Source organism: Dipodomys ordii, unplaced genomic scaffold (assembly GCF_000151885.1).
Source record: "Dipodomys ordii isolate 6190 unplaced genomic scaffold, Dord_2.0 Scaffold3, whole genome shotgun sequence".
NCBI classification, from domain to species: Eukaryota; Metazoa; Chordata; class Mammalia; order Rodentia; family Heteromyidae; genus Dipodomys; species Dipodomys ordii.
The window spans coordinates 2328676-2345254 of record NW_012267219.1 but is presented as its reverse complement, the minus strand read 5'-3'; the positions used below and the strand labels follow the sequence as shown (position 1 = coordinate 2345254).

The 16579-nt window shown below is 50.3% G+C and overlaps 1 protein-coding gene across 1 annotated transcript in view; it reads right to left on the bottom strand.

The window, feature by feature from the left end:
- Lrp1 (low density lipoprotein receptor-related protein 1) overlaps positions 1-16561 on the bottom strand; it is a 91181-nt gene extending 74620 nt beyond the window's left edge. The window contains exons 1-4 of the mRNA XM_013020863.1: positions 16036-16561; positions 6850-6972; positions 3612-3749; positions 1392-1511 (exon numbers count right to left, since the gene is read on the bottom strand). Of these exons, the coding sequence (XP_012876317.1) occupies positions 1392-1511; positions 3612-3749; positions 6850-6972; positions 16036-16099 (445 nt within the window). The 5' untranslated portion in view covers positions 16100-16561. The remainder of the gene's footprint in view (positions 1-1391; positions 1512-3611; positions 3750-6849; positions 6973-16035) is intronic.
- Between the last annotated feature and the right edge of the window lie 18 nt (positions 16562-16579).

Below are 16579 nucleotides of genomic sequence, written 5' to 3'. Positions count from 1 at the left end.
TGTTTAAGGCTACCACTTGAGCCACAACTCCACTTCTGGTTATTTTAGTAGTTAATTGAAGATAAGAGTCTCATAGATTTTCCTGCCTGGGCTGGCTCAAAATCGCAATCCTCAGATCTCAGCCTCCTAAGTACGCAGGATTACAGACCTGAGCTATAAGTGCCTGGTGCTAATATTCTGATAATAAATGTGATTGGTAATAAAGGAAATAAAAGGGAAAACATGTTAGAAGTGATAGTGCTACTGAAAAAAAATAGGCAGATAAGTATTGGCATACAGCTCAGTGGCAGAGCACTTGTCTAGCATGTACAAGGTCTTGCACTTGAATTTCAGCACTGGAGGGGGAAAAATACAACAGAGAAAAGAGAGAGAACACCCGTGGTAGGGTATCATTTTAGAGTAGTCAGGCCAGCTTCACTGAGAATGGCATTTGGACAAAGACTTAAGGGAGGCAAACTTAAAACGGAAAAGTTTGCATTGTAGCCGAGAAAACTTGGGAACAACTTACTCATCAAAAGGGATATAGCCAAGTAAACTGTGGTAATCCTTATACGTCACAGTGGTTTTTTAAAAGAATGAAGTATATTTCTACATAATAACATAGAAAAGGGAAGTCTCTGGAACATACTGAGGAGTGAAAACCATTGCAACTAATGCCTACCGTATGGAACTATTTGTGCCTAAAAGGGTGAGCACACATAAGCAGTCCTTCCATCTAGATGTGCAATGATTCCATGTACACAAATACAACCTCTAGGGAGTTGAGAAAAGGACTTAGAATTGAAGACAATTCATCTATGGCAACTTTAGTTCTCTCTCTGTCCCCCTCTCCCCCTCCCTCCCCCGCCTCTCTGCTCTTTGTGTGCCAGTACTGGAACTTGAACTTAGGGCTTGGGCACTGTCTTTTAGCTTTTTCATTCAAGGCTAGTACTCTACCATTTGAACCATAGTGACACTTCCTGCTTTCCGCTGGTTAACTAGAGATGAATCTGGACTTTCCTGCCCAGGATGGCTTTGAACCTTGATTCTCAGATCTCAGCCTCCTAAGTAGCTAAGATTACAGGCATGAGCCATTGGCACTTAGCCAGAAACTTCACTTTTATCTGTAATGCTTTAACTTTTTTTTTTTTGAACCACATATACAGCCTACAGTTTTGGGGGGAGGGAAGCACTGCTGGTCTTAGGGACTGAACTCAGTGCCTTGGCACTATCCCTGAACTTTAGCTAGTACACTATCACCTCAGCTACAGCTTCACTTCTGACTTTTTTTTGGCAGTTAACTGGAGATTAAGGTCTGTTGGGAACAAATGTTTGCCCCTTCTTACACCTTCTACTACCCAGCCGGTGCCCTCCAGGCACTTGTATACACATAGACATCCATGCTCACATACCTTTGCAGGTCTTGCCATCTGCCTGTAGCTGAAAGCTGCTGTTGCAGTAGCAGGTGGGCCCACTGGGTGTGGGGACACAGTGATGCTGGCAGCCTAGGCGAGAGCAGTTGCTGCGGAGCTCTGTGCAAAGGCAGAACAGACAACACACTCAGGCCCCAAGATAGCACCCTTCTCCCACCTCCAGTCAACCTCCAGAAATCCCTCTGAAGAAAGACTGGGGGGTGCCCAAGAGGAAGGGCACCTTCAGAGGCATGGACCATATTTTGCAAGTGAGGAGACTGAAGCCCAGAGATGACCTAGGACAGGTCCAAGGTCACACAGCCAAACATGACTTAGCAGCTACCTCTCCAAAGCTCTGTCTTTTGGGACCACCCGTGTCTCCATGAAAGGGGTTCCAATACTTTTCTTGGGTCAACAGGAGGGGACAGTGAGTCCCTTCATGTGCCTCTTGTCTGTACTCTGTAGGGGTTACAATGTCAGTTTTAGTTGGGCAGGGGGTGAAGAATGAGCATGCAATGTCCCCAATGCTGTCCTGCAAGCACCTTGGCAACACGTCCCTTGAGCCCCAGGAGGCCACGAGAAAGGCCCAAGATGCAAGTGGAGGATAGAAAAGGAGAAGTAAACCTAGTTTCCTCAGGATCCTTTTCTAATCTTCCTTCTGCCACTGACCCACTTCCTAGGGGAGACAGAAGGAGTGAGGCAGGAGGGAGGAGAGGTGGAAGAGTATTTGGCCTCCCCACCAGACCAGTGACCCAATTAATGGCCTTGCGTGGGGCCAGACAGCTAGGCCACAAAGACCCTTTTGTCCAGCTGCCTCACACACAGCCCCTAACTGCCCCCACCTAGGAGAGGGAGCCGCTGAGGTGCTAAGGCGTTTAAGGCACTAAGCCTGCCGGGAAGAACTGGAATAGGAGAACCAGGCTCCCGTCATCCCTTCCGCTCCGACTTCTACCCAAGGTCCAAATGTGCTACCTGTCCAGCCTTCCCCCAGGAAGGGGGAAGGAAATATTATGTGTCGCGGAAAAGCTAGAAAAGGAATTTCTCATTTGGATATGGGGCAGGAAGACAGGGAGGAAGTCCAACTTCTGAAGTATCAGAGGAAGTTCAAAACCTAGAATTTTAAGGTTACTTGCAGTTTCCGAAACAAGAAGGTCATAAGGAAGTAAGCTTGGGCATGCATCATCTGATAAGAAGGGGTGTGAGTGGCAGCTGCAGTCAGCCCCCAGGCCAACTTTCTGGATTCCACCCCAGGAGCTTTGTTATCGACCAAAGGAAAAGAGAAAAAAAAAATCTTCCACAAACTCCCTTGCTCCACACTCCCTGACTCACTGAAAGGATCCAGATGTGTCTCCTCTAACAGGCAGATGTTCTCTGACACGTGGATGACACAGAACACTGGCTCCATCCCTAGCAGTGCTCCTCTCCTTGCTCAAGGCCTCTCAAAAGCTGCCCAAAACCCCGGAAAGCAGAGAAAGGTCACTATTCCCTGACAGGCAAGTCTGAGACTCTGTTTCTCCATATGTTGTAAATTTCTCACAGACTGATCATACAGTGATCAGACTCCCTGGCCCACTGGAATCTAGGAGGGAAGACTACAGAGCTGGTAACCTGAGCCACAGGTGAGAAGTCTAACATCACAGTAATGTTCCTTCTTTAGACTGGATAGCTTTCCCATCAAGCGCCTGGGAAGTACAGATTTATCAGGATGAACCAAAGCAGCTCCTGGGTCCCTTTAAGACCTGCCATTCCTGAGGAATGATTTCTAGAATGTTGAGACAGATTGTACCCCAAGCTCCAAATCCCTGACCCCTGCTCCAGGCACAGCATCTCTGTCCCTCGGTGTTGATACTCAGGAAAACTTCTTGAAAAATGAGAAAGTCTTTTGAAGAAAGGTTTCCACTATTAAAAACAAAAAGCATAAAAACATTCACCTCTCACTTAATGGATGAGAAACTAGGAGAAAAGTGACTTGTCCAAGTATTCAACCAGAAGGAAGTGCCCAGCCATGGTCCCTGGCAAAGGCCCACAGGGCTGTTTGATCAGCCTTTAAGCCTACAGGGCAACCAACTTCATCTGTATCTGATGGCAAATCTTTGCAGAGGAATAGAGCATGCCTCCAACCACATTCAGATGCAAGGATGGCAGACCTCCCATCTCAGGTGCTAGGCTGGGAGTTCATACATCCACCTGGGCAGGAGAGAATACAATTCTGTTCCTTACCTCGGCAGTGGGCTCCCTCGTCTGAGCCATCCATACAGTCCTGGACCCCATTGCAGAGGCGGGACATAGGAACACATAGCTCAGTGCCCAGACAATTATGTTCATTTGGCTGGCACCGCTGGGTCTTGCTCTGTGGACCTGAGGGCAGACAAAATGGCTGGCGTGACAATGCTGACCAGGGTGGTGTCTGGCCAGCTGTTTGGTGAGGATAGGTGAGGGTGGGCATAAATTGAGACTAGAGTTTCCAACAACTGTATATTTTAGATCTCAAGAGGCCTAGTTAGGCCCTTCCACTATTCCATTTCCTCCACCATCCAATTTCTTCTATCATTCCCAACAGTAGCTACTCATCTGGGAGCAGTCATGTGGAAGGAAAAAGTAGGCTTCAACAAAGGGTCCATTCCCTAAATGTTCCGTGCCTATGGATCCCAATATCCAACATTCTACACTCAGGAGAAAGGCAGAGGTCAGAGGTGAAAGGTTTTCAATAGCAGAGTGGGAGAGTGCATGTCGAGAGAGGTCATGTCAAAGAAAAAGAACACTTCGTTCCCAGTACTTCCAGGACCTGGAGCTTGGGGATGAGTGACACCAAACTTTCTAGAAATGCACTGACTTATACATAGCACCAGCCATGTGTAGCTATTGAGTATGGAAGCATGACTAGTTCAAACTGTACACATAAATGTATACTGGATTTTAAAGACAATACAAAAAGTTGAAAGATGGCTAATAATTTTTGACAGTGTCTTTCTCTGTAACCCAGGCTTATCTACAAGTCACTTTATAGCTCAGCCTGGCCTCACACTTACAATTCTCCTGTTTCAGCCTCCCAAGTATTGGGATTACAGCATGTGCCACCACATCTTTTTCTTTGTGTGTGTGTGTGTATGTGTGTGTGTGTGTGCGCGTGCGCGCGCACGGGCTCTACTCCTGGAGCTTGAACTGTTGAACTAAGGGCTTGAACTCTGTCCCTAAGCGTTTTTGCTCAAGGCTAGCACTCTACCACTTGAGCCACAGTTCCACATCTAGCGTCTTCTTCTTCTTATTTTTTTTTAGTAGTTTATGGACATAAAGAGTCTCACAGACTCTACCACTTGAGCCACAGCTCCACTTCCAGGGTCTTCTTCTTCTTATTTTTTTTTTGAGTAGCTAATTGGAGAGAAAGAGTCTCACAGACTTTCCCTGCCCTAGATGGCTTCAAACAGTGATCCTCAGATCTCAGCCTCCTGAGTAGCTAGGATTACAGGTGTGAGCCACTGGAGTCCAGTTTTTGTTTTATCTTTAAATTCTTTTTAACCTTTTTTTAATGTGGCTACTGGAAAATTTTAAAACTGCATATGTAGCTTATAATATATTCCTGCTGGATAGCACTATTTATTCAACCTTCCAATCCAGAGCAGAGGCCTGAAGGAAAGACTTGGGAAGGGTCAAAAGTTGTGGCCAACTAGTGATGTCCTTATTCTATAATTGCCAGAAGGAAAAGGAGCTGGCAAGATCATTACTGTTGCCCTCAGCCAGGCAGAATGTGAGAAAGTGAGCTTATGTTATGCAGATTCACTGGGGCTCTGCATGCAGTGGGGAGTTGGTAGTTGTATGTAGCAAGGATGCTATATATGCGCACTGTCCCTTAGCCTTTTCAATCAAAGCTGGTGCTCTACTGCTTGGGCCACAGCTCCACTTATGGCTTTTTGGTAGTTAACTGGAGATAAGAGTCTCATGGAGGGCTGGGAAGGTGGCTCAGTGGTAGAGCGCTTGCCTTGCATGCCTGAGGCCCTGGGTTTGATTCCTCAGCACCACATAAGCAAAAAGAAAAAAGCCGGAAGTGGCGCTGTGGCTCAAGTGGTAGAGTGCTAGCCTTGAGCTGAAGAGCTGAGGGACAGCGCCCAGGCCAGAGTTCAGGCCCCACAACCAGCCCCCCCCCACCAAAAAAAAAAAAAAGAGTCTCATGGAGACTCATCAAACTGGGCTGATTTCAAATTGTGATTCTCAGTTCTCAGCCTCATGAGTAGTTAGGATTATAGCCATGTGCCGCTGGTGCCTGCCTCCATGCTTTTTTATGTTTTTATATGCTTCTGCCATTGCACATATCTAGGCATTTTAGTGGTTGAGAGCATCCACGTGGGCTATGGCAAACCTGTCTGTGCCTTTCTCTCAGAGGAGATGGTCAGTGGGAGGCAGGTAAGTCTGTGGGTGACCATTACTGGTCCAAGAGTTCATATGAGTGTAAACAGTATGAGGATGCTCACAAGATGAAGGATGCACCGAATTGAAAAAAAGGATGGACAACAAGTGCCAGGTATGGCTCCTTTACACAACTCTTTTACTTCCAACAAACTCAGATAGCAAAGGTGGTATGACATACAAAGACTCCAGGCTCAATCCTCGGGTCCCCACCCCTCCCAGGCAGTGTTGGGGTGACACAGAACAAACTAGTGGAGCCCTTTCTGTCCTAAAGTTACCCTTGATAATTATGGGTGGGGGCATGGGAAAGACACAGAATGGGACTGGAGCAGCACAAAGCCCAGGAGAGAGGGTAGAGACAGGCTTAGGAAGGCTCACTGACACCCTGGCCAGGATCAGCCAAGCTGGGGAGATGCTGAAGGTACAGACCCCAAAATTCTTGATACCTGCCCAGGACTCTGGGGTCCTGCCACCAGCCCCTACTCCCCTCCCCCAATTGGCAACCCTGCCAATGACGGCTGGGTGGGGACCTTTCTCCCAGTTTAAACAGCTGCCTCTGATTACACCACTTATTGGGGGCAGGGGAAGGCGGGGGTGGCGGGAAGCGCACAGGGGTGTGGCTTCTGGTACAGAGACTGAGCAAGAGCTGTGCCCTTTGGCCTGGGAGCCCAAGAACATAAGGGTACCTGGCAGGACCTAAAGGCCATTCATGAAAGGCTAGGAAAACTCAAAGCTGGAAAGAAGAGGAAAGAGTCAGAAAGAAAGGGCAACTGGGCTCTCTCTTTCTGGCAAATACTACAGCCCAGGAGACACCAAACTTATCAGGTGTGGTGATGTAGTAATTAATGGAGTCAGATGCCATTTCCATGCACACTAGGCACCATGCTGGGTACCGTGAAGAGAGAGGAGAGGGAAAATTTAGCTGTGTCACGGACAAACATAGTCAGAGTGCAAGGTCCATGCCAGGCTGGAGAGCAGCCGTCCTCATCCCAAACATCTGCCAAGGGAAAGGGAGAAGCTGAGAGTTTGGGGAGAAGGATCCCAAGAAGGTACTTACAGATTTCAGGGGCCTCATCAGAGCCATCTGGACAGTCCCTCTCACCATCACACCGCCAGCCCTTTGAGATACAGGTGATTTGGTCTCTGCAGGCAAACTGCTTAGGGCTGCAAGTCTTAGGGGCTAGGAAAGAAATGGAGAGTGTATGTGAGGGACGGAGGCCAACTAAGGTCCTAAAACTCCCTAGGACTCCATCACCAGCATCGTCCCCGTGTGGTCCAGACTCTAGATGCCTATAGCTCAACTGTGTTGTTTTCTGACACTGTGTACCTATAGAAGGGGAGGAGAAGGATCCAAGAGGGCTTTGCTGTGCTCTCCAAGTCCTTCAGATTGTCTGTCTCCCTTCAAAGTCAAAACTCTGAGACTTGGGGCTGGGAAGGTGGCTCAGTGGTAGAGCGCTTGCCTTGCATGCCTGAGGCCCTGGGTTCGATTCCTCAGCACCACATAAGCAAAAAGAAAAAACCCGGAAGTGGCGCTGTGGCTCAAGTGGTACAGCGCTAGCCTTGAGCTGAAGAGCTGAGGGACAGCGCCCAGGCCCAGAGTTCAGGCCCCATGACCAGATCCAAAAACAAAAACAAAAAAACTCTGAGACTTGGTATTCCTCTCTAGTAGCAGCTCATAATTAGTCATCTTTCCTTCCTTCCTTCCCTCTTTCCTCCCTTCCTTCCTCCCTCCCTCCTCTCCTCGCCTTCCTTCCCTCCTTTCCTTCTTTTCTTCCTTCCTTCTTTCCTTCCTTCATTCCTTTCTCTCTCTTGCAGGAGCACTTTTTCTCTATTAGCAGATATCAGTTGGACATGGGAGGGGTGTTCATTGTGACATTCCCACATAAGTATACAATGTATTACAATCCATCCCACTCCCCCCTACCACTCTCCCTTACTCCCTTCCCCATTTGCTAAAGGAGCTTCAACAAGTTTCATTGTTCTATTTTCATACATGAAAACAAAATTCTTTCACCCTATTTTATCATCATTCATCCGCCATAACTGGCCTTTTCTAATCTCTTGGCTTCTTTGTCCTCTAGGATATCCCTGATCCCTTGACCTATCACCCCAGCCACCTCCAACCCCCCACCACCAGCCCCTACATGGGAACCATGGGAAGTACCCTTGGAACACAGTAAGCTCAGAGTGGTATCTGTATGGGACAGCAAACAAGGCCCAGCATGGAGCCCAGCTCCCACCTTCATTCTCTAAAGACAGACTGCCTTGTTGGTTAGGCCTCAGGGGGACTTTCATTAGACATCCTCAGATAAGAGGCACCTAAAGATTGCTCAGGATGACAGAGTCAGCGATCAGAGGCAAGGGTATTGGTTAGCCTGGCCCTAGGAGCTAGTTTCAGCTCACAGAGGAAGAAACTGGGCCAGACTTGCCAGGGGTCACATAGCTGACAGCCCAGTTCAGCTGACTGTATGGACTCTTTTGTGTGTGTGTATGCTGATACTGGGGCTTGAACTCCAGGCCTGGGTGCTGTCCCTGAGCTGTTTTTGCTCAAGTCCATTTCTTTTGCACTGGCACACATTGAAGGCTAACTCCGCACTAGCATCAGGGTACCAAAGAAGGTATCCCCCCCACTCCTCAGTAGCCACAGTCCCCTGGGAAGACAGATGTACACAGCCAACTTGACAAGAAAGAGACAGAAGGGTATGGAAATGTGTCTGCAAAGGGAGGGAGTCTGATGGGGCCACTAGGAGATATCCTCTCTCCCTAACCCCCATCTCTGGCAGAGAGGACTGCACTCAGGCCCCTGGCCAGAACCAGAGCCCAGTTCAGGAAACACATCAAGGATGGCCTGGCCAGACCCCCCCTGGAGTCCCCCTCTCTCCCCCCATCCCTGAGCCTGGAATAAAGGCCCCTTGAGGAGGTGGATAATGCTGAGTTCATTGCCCCACTGGGCCAGCTGTGAGGTCTTCCCGGGGAAACAGCCCGCCAGCCTAGTTAGCATGCTGGAGGACAAGCACTTCCCCTGGCCAGCCAGGCCGGCTGAGAGGGGAGAGGGAAGCTGCAATGGGGCTCAGAGGCAGATGGGATGTTTGGAGCCCCAAAATGGACCCCGATGCCACTCCCCCCAGGCCCAATGACAACAATTCTTCCCTCCCCCTCCCCCACCTGGGCTGAGTCCAGGCCTCAACTCCTTCCCAGGGCAGAACTCCCAACCAGGGCTTGAGGTCAGTGGCTGGTCATCCTAACCTTGCCTCCATTCCATGTCTCAATCATGGACCCCCCCCTCCTTTGGCCCTCACATAGTCTCCCCTACTGTCCCCCACCCCCATTTTTGGCCTGAACTCGACAGAGGAAACAGCAGCTGGCAAACTCGGAAAGCTGGAATGAGAGAGATTCACAAACCAGATGTGCTCTTGCAGAGGGAAGGCAGTGGGGGATGGGGACGGGTGAAAGAAACTCAGCCTGGGTCCCATAGAAGCATCTCCTCTGTCCCATGGGCAGAAGGAGTGTTGGCAGAGCACATCTCCTGAGGAGAGCTAGGACGGCACAAGGATGGAGAGAAATAAGTGAAAAAACTTCCTTCCTGTCAATCATGGTAGAGAAAGCCACGGAGTCTCCAGTGAAAAGGCTGAGGCCTGTCTTTGATTTCCTTCAAGGGGAAAGGGGAGGAAAGAAATGCATAACCTACTTGGAGCAGTCTCCACAGCCCAGGGAAGCTTCCTTGGAGTTGGGGGAGGGCTGGAGGAAGGAGACAGGGGAGGAAATGTATAATCTGCTTAGTGGCCAACCCGGATGCCCTTTAGCCTTCTGTATCAGAATCTAGCACCTAGGAAACCCATGGCCTGCAGCTTAAATGGGGCGATTATCATTAACTCTAAGTTCAAACATCACTACTGGCTATCCCCTACTTCTTGAGAGGAGGGCTTCCTAATCATGGGTGCTGACACTCTATACCGTGGTTACTGTGTGCCAGCCACAGATCTGAAAAGTAGGGACCTGTTCACTCATTTAGATCCTTACCGCCCTGCAAAATGGGTGTCCTGCAACACCCAGCTTACAAATGAGGACACTGAGGGATTCTTAGTAACTAAGCAGGTGAAACCTGCCTATAAGGAAGACACCAGGAGGACTCTGGGTGTGTGGCCTTAGGAGCAGGGAGAATGATTGTAAAGAGTGACCTTCAGAGTCTCTGAGAGAATAGGTGGGCACTGAGGAGACAGATTGGGACAAGAATGGGATAGAAGAAGGCTGAGGTAGGAGGGAGAAAGAGGAGAGAACTGGAGAGAGAGGAGAGTGAGTGAGTTGCAAAAGGAACACCAGGACACAGGGGCCGTCTGTTCTCAGCTTTGCCTAGAGATGAATGTGACCGCCATGCTAACTTGGCCAACACCCTGTCTCCCCCGCTTCCCCGCCACCCCCCCCCACAGCTTCAACCCAGGCACCCAGCCCAGCCATGGCCCCTAGGGCCACCAAGCTGGAGCCAGGGCAGGAGGTGTGGGGTTGGGTGTGTGTCCAGACACAACACAGACCCCACTGCCCTTCTCCAGCCTTGGCTGTCATTCCCTGTCCCACTCTGGGACTTTGGGGTGGGGTGAGGATGGGAAGTGAGAATGCCTGGCCAGAGAAGAGAGGGAGACAGGAAAGCCTGAGCCTGGAAGAAAATCCTCTCCCAAGGAAGAGGGCCCCCATCCTTCTATATCCCTGGGGAGCCACAGACAGTACTTTCTAAAGGATAAGGAGACTGGAAGTAGGACTACCAGAAAGAGACCCTGGAGCACTTTTTACGAGTGGGACACAGCAGAGGGAGAGATAGGTTCCCAGTATGAGATAGACAGGGACATTTTCTAAAGGAAGCTACATGGTAATCTCTAAGGGAGCATTGAAGCTGGGTGTGTCCCGGGGCTGGGGGGGGGCACGCAGAGCCTGCAAGAGTCTGAGCTTTTAAACATATGGGGGTGGAGCAGCAAGGGCCTCGCAGATCCAAATGGAGAGCTTTTCCCTGAATTTTATGTATTTTGGGTGTTACCCGGTGGCTCCTTCCCGAAGCTCAGTGAGGCTCAGACACATTTTTGTCATTCCTGAGTCTGGGCCTCTGCTTTGCGGCCTGGACAGATGGACAGATGGGGTGGCTTAGACCACCAGGGGCGGAGAAGGGTCTCTCCTTCTATCCTGAGTCAATATTGACTCAGCAGGACATTAGGCTGACCTGTGACCTCTCCCTATCATCTTTTCCTTTCCCCAGAAATAAAATCCAGAATGCTCGAATGCCTGAAAAGGTTAGCATATCTTTCATCAGACTGAGACTATGACAAGTCCTTTCTCCCTACCTCCCCCCGCAACCCCAACATAGCCTATGCTCATCAGAAGTAAAAACTCTCAGTTCTGGGTCTATTCCCCACATTTTTCTCCAATCCTCTTCCTTCTCAATTCCATCAGAAGGAAGTCCGACCAGAAGTCTAACCTCCTGCCTTCCTTCTGAAATAACGGCTTTTCTCCTATGTAGCACACAGTAAGTTTCTTTCTTCCAGGAACATCCTCTCTAAACCCATTCCCAGAAGTAGTGAAGAGGGGAAGGAGAAGAACTTAGAGGAAAGGAGAGGGGGAAGTTTACTGCCAAATTGGACAGTAGGATTGGCCAGACAGAGAAAGAAAAACTCTAGAACTAAGGTAAACCCTAAAGGACCACCACACACACACACACACACACACACACACACACACACGCACGCACGCGCGCGCGCACACACACCCCAATCCACTCTTCCACTCTTCCTACCCCAGGTAGTGTTCAGGATACTGGGAGACCTGGATGCATGTGAATGGACACAGAGAAATAAGACAAGTGACAGAAGACAGAGTCAGTTACAAAGCATGGGCAAATAAAAAGGATCAACCATGAGGCCAACAGACAGAATCTGGAAAGCTAAGATCACACACCAATGACAGACAGAGGAAAGCAGGCAGGCAAATTAGACAGGAAGGAGGCTCAGCCCAGCCCAGAGATTGCCAAGATGGTGACACAGTTGTCCTGGGAAGAACCCAGAGAATGACTACCCTGCTGAAATGCAGAGTAGGGTGGGGGCAACACCTATCTGTGGGGAGACAAAAATCCCAGAACTAGCAGTATCTGACCCAAGAAGACCCAGAATAGGGACCACTGCCTCCCACAGAGATGTGGTTGGGGGGAGCATAGGGCTGCAGCCAACTCTTATCTCTCTGCAGGGAGCAATAGAGACAACGGGACTCTCCTTCTCCAATACCCCTCACCTCCTTCTTTGCAAGGTTTTACACTAGAGCTGGAGGCCACGGCACCGGAAATACTCCAGAGCCAACTGCTTCCTTCTCCAAACAATGCAGGATCCTGCTAACCAGGCTGAAATCTGGGACAGAACACAGGGGGCGGGTCCAGGTTCCCTGGCACTAACACAGAATCACCAAATCAGGGACCCTTGTACAATCCCACTCAACAGCACCAAATTCCAAAGAGAAAGACCTTCCATCCAGAGGACAGAGCATCTTAAGGATGAGGAGGACCTTGAAAAGAGAACACTTGTGTTGGGGGAGGGGGAATCGATGAGTTTAGAGTTCAGGGCTTTCAACTACAAAGAAAGAAGAGGCTTGAGGAAGGGCTTCCCAAAGGTAAGAAGGAGGTTCTTACCCAAGCTGCTCCCACTTGTAATCCTAGCTACTTAGGAAGCTGAGATCTGTGGATCATGGATCCAAGTCAGCTGAGTCTAAAAGACACTTATCTCCATATTAACCAACAAAAAGCCGGGAGAGGGGTTTAGCTCAAATGCTAGCGTGCTAGATAGCCTACAGCAAAAAAGCCAAACAAGAGTGTAGGCTCTGAGTATAGGCTCTAAGCTCTGAGTATAAGCACACACAAAAAGACGGTCTCTTTTCAATTTGTTTTGGGCTTTGGGGGTGTTGGAGACCGAACCCAAGGCCTTAAGCAGACTAAGCATGTGGTATACCACTGAGCTACACCCCAGCCCAAGAAAAAGTTTTGAAGACTGGGGGTGGGGGGTGTCTAGACAGGATTTGACTCTGGCCAAGACCCTGGGATTCATCCTTGGGAGGCCCAGTGTTGGGGAGAGGAAAGAGAAAAGGAGGAAGAAGAAGAAGAAGGAGACGGAAGAGGAGAAGGAGAAGAAGAAGAGGAGGAGAGAAAAAAAGAGAAAATGAAGAATAAGATTGAAGTAATCCCCTAGATGACTTTCCTACACATCCCTGATTTGAACTAGAAAAGTAGAGAGCCTGGTGCTGGTGGCTCATGTCTATAATCTTAGCTACTCAGGAGGCTGAGATCTGAGGAACAAAGTTTGAAGTCAGTCTGGGCAGGAAAGTTGGTGAGACTCTTATCTCCAATGAACCACCAAAAACTGGAGTAGAGCTGTGTCTCAAAGTGGTAGAGCACTAACCTTGAGCACAAAAGCTCAGGGATACCACCCAGGCCCTGAGTCAAGCTCCAGGACTGGCACACGTGTGCGTGCATGCACACACACAGAGAGGGAGAGGGAGAGAGAGAGAGAGAGAGAGAAGGAGGGAGAGGGGAGAGAGAGAGAGATGTTTTGGGATTTGGGTCTGAGCAGCGAGAACAGAGTTTGGAACCTTCTTTCAGGGAGCCAGGAGGCTAACACCAGCTTTACAACTCACTTCATTTGTCTACCTTGCCTCCTCCTAACTGGTAATAGGCTGATTCAAGGGGTGTGTACAGAAGGACAGTGAAAGGGAGGAGGTCAGTTTTCTTCTTTCCTGAGCCCTGCTTACAGCGCCTTTTCCACTACAAAATGTCCCCTTATCTCAGCTAGGTCCTCAATGATCCCACTTCTTATTCCTTATCCTATCGTGTCCATTCTTCCCAACAGCAAGTACACTCCATTTTCTCAGCTTTATGTTTGTTTTGTTTTTTGTTTTTGCTTATGTGGTGCTGAGGAATCGAACTCAGGGCCTCATGCATGCAAGGCAACCACCGAGCCACCTTCCCAGCCCCACACTCCATTTTCTCTAGTGTAGAAGTGATCATTCTTCCCCCAATGAAAGGGAATGTTGGGGTGGGGTGGGGAACAGTTCTAGGGGCAGAAGAGAAGGAAAAAGGGGAAAGGGGCAGCAAAGCTCTGAGAGCAGAAGGAAGGAAGGTTAAACATCAAGAGCACATGCACTGGGCCAGGAAGAAAATTATCTGTGGGCTCCAGGTAAGTGGGCAGGATAGGGAAAAACAGGTTGCCTCTGGATAGAGTTGAACTGATAATCCTCTAGCATTCTCCTTTCCTACACTCCTTCCCCCACCTAGTACATTCCCATTTCCAGGGGAGGACACAGGTGTATGTTTGGGGAAGGGATCCACTCCCTGGTGCTATGGACAGAGTTTAGTCGGAAACAGGGATATACAAGTGGTTTGGGTCGAGAAAGGCAAGGGAGAACATGTCCAGTCTCATCTAATCACAACCAACTAACCTGGTCAGGAAGTTAGGACAGAAGCTCCCTGGAAATGCTGTTCCTGCCTGGCCTGGCGATCCCTACCTTGTTTGGATCCCTACCCTTGTTTCTACCTAACTTCTTCCACCCTCCTTCATGGAGCTTCTGGTGATTGAACATTCTCTCTCCCTCCCTCCCCCCCACCTTCTTCTTTTCCTCCTAGAAGTTGCTGCAGTCATCTCTGCCTCAGTTATCCTCTCTCATTCCAGGGCTGAGAACCAGAGGAAAAAACATAATGAGAGGAGGCAAAGGCAAAGGGTAGCTGCGTGGGCTGGTCTGCAGGATTTTCAGGGCAGAGCCTCTTTCCTCCTCTTGGGTAGATAATTGGGAGGTGGGGGGCCAGACAGACAGTCCCCAAGATGCCATGATTAAGGGCCACTGAATAAACTGTTTTTCTGGGCACAGCTGCTTCCTGATCCTCTGGCTCTCAACTGAAACAAGTTAGGGAGAGGGGAGGGGAATAGATAATCTGGTTTCAGAGAAAACTTTCCCAATCCTGGCAAGATTTACAAGGGGGGGGGGGAAGATGGTATGAGGGCACTTCTTCCATGAGGAATGAGAATGTGAAGGTAATGGGAAGCAAGGAGACCCTACCCCCTCTTAAGTCAGAGACCCAGCCCAGGCCAACTCCATGACCCAACCTAAAAAGCTTGGGCAAAACTTGAACCAGTGACTCACAAATTAAGAGAGGAAAAAAAAAAACAGCTGATAGAAAAAGGAGAGATGGGCACCCCATTTTCCCAAAAGGATATAGTTCTAGCCTAAGTCTAAATCTGCATTATAGAACATAGACATGAATGCATGAATGGAGTAGGACTGGGGTTAAATGTATTTACCAAAAGAGTGAGGAACTGAGATGGTGGGAGGTGGGAATACCCATTACCCCCCCCCTCCAACCTCCAACTCTCCTTCCAGTCCAAACTGTAATCAAGCCAGAAGTCAGGAGAAAGCTGTCTCCTCCCAGTCCCCTACCCCAGCATTCCAGGCCATTCTCCAGTCCCTTTCCCCAATGATGACATCTGACTTTTTTTTTTCTTCATCTCAAAGCTCCCAGGAATCAAGAAGAGAAAGTCAAAGTCACATAGCATCACCAACCCTGCTCTGTCCCCCAACAGGGACCTACCCAGGCCAGTGACAGAGGCCCTCAGAGGGGGAAGTGCCCACTTTGGAACCCAGGCTGGCAGCCCGGGATTCTGAACCCAGGCCTTCATGCCTGGGCTGCTGAGCCCATTCCACACCCAAGCAGGGGCCCTTCCTCTCCCTACCCACAGCTTGTGGGCCTGCCTGCCCTCTGCCCAGCAGGGCACCCCTGACTGGTCGTCCCTTTCCAATCTTCAGAGGCCACTGCAAAAGGCCCTCCGCCCCCTTTTCGCAGCCGTACATCACAAATCTGGATTCCTTCACAATTCAGATGGGGGGGGGGTGGAGGATGTAGGAGAGGCAGAGGCCCTCCTCAACCAGAGACAGGCAGAGAAGGCCTCTCAATCCCAGATACAGAAAAAGGGGAGCACTCCTTTTTCTAGTCAGGCCTCTGGTCTTTGTCTGGGCTGGGGGCCCCCCCCGGAAACATAATTTACCCAGGGCCCCCCAGCCTCCAAATCGGACACCATCCCCCCCACCCCAAGTCGAGCCGCTGCTGTGTCAGCTGGACTGGGATAACAAAAGGCACCCCCTCCCGCGTCTCCCTTCCCCATCTGTACGCAGGAGTGGGGGCTGGGAAGGGGGTGCCCCCAGGGGTCCACAGGGGCCGCGGAATCTCACTCACCATCGATAGCCGCCGCGACCAGAGCTGAGAGCAGGGGCAGCAGCAGCAGCGGCGGGGTCAGCATGGTGTGGGCTGATGCAAGCAGCAGCCCCCTCCCCTCCGGTTCTGATACTTCACACCCTCGCCCCCCCCAATTGGGGGGTCCCCCTTTATCTTCCTCTCCCTCCCTCTTCTATTATTCTTTCCTTCACCAAAGCACTCCTCCAGGGGCGAGGGTGAAGAGGTACAGTTCCGAACCCGTTGGGGAGGGCCTGATGATGGAGGTGAGCCCCCCGCCCCTCAATCCGAACACTTCACCCCCGGCTTTACTCCTCGCTCCTCAATACCCCTCCCCGAGCGAAGCTCACAGCCCCATCTCGGAGCCGCCTCCGGCTGCAAAAATGCACAATTGGGAGGAGGCGGGGTGGGGGTTGGGGGGCGTGCACCGGGTGGGGGAGCCTTTGGAAGGGGCCTGCTGGAGCTCTGGGGGCTTCCCTCGTTTCCGCCTCCTCAGTGCACGGGCCTGGAGCTCCTACCGCTGTTCCCCGGACTGAAACGCCGCGGG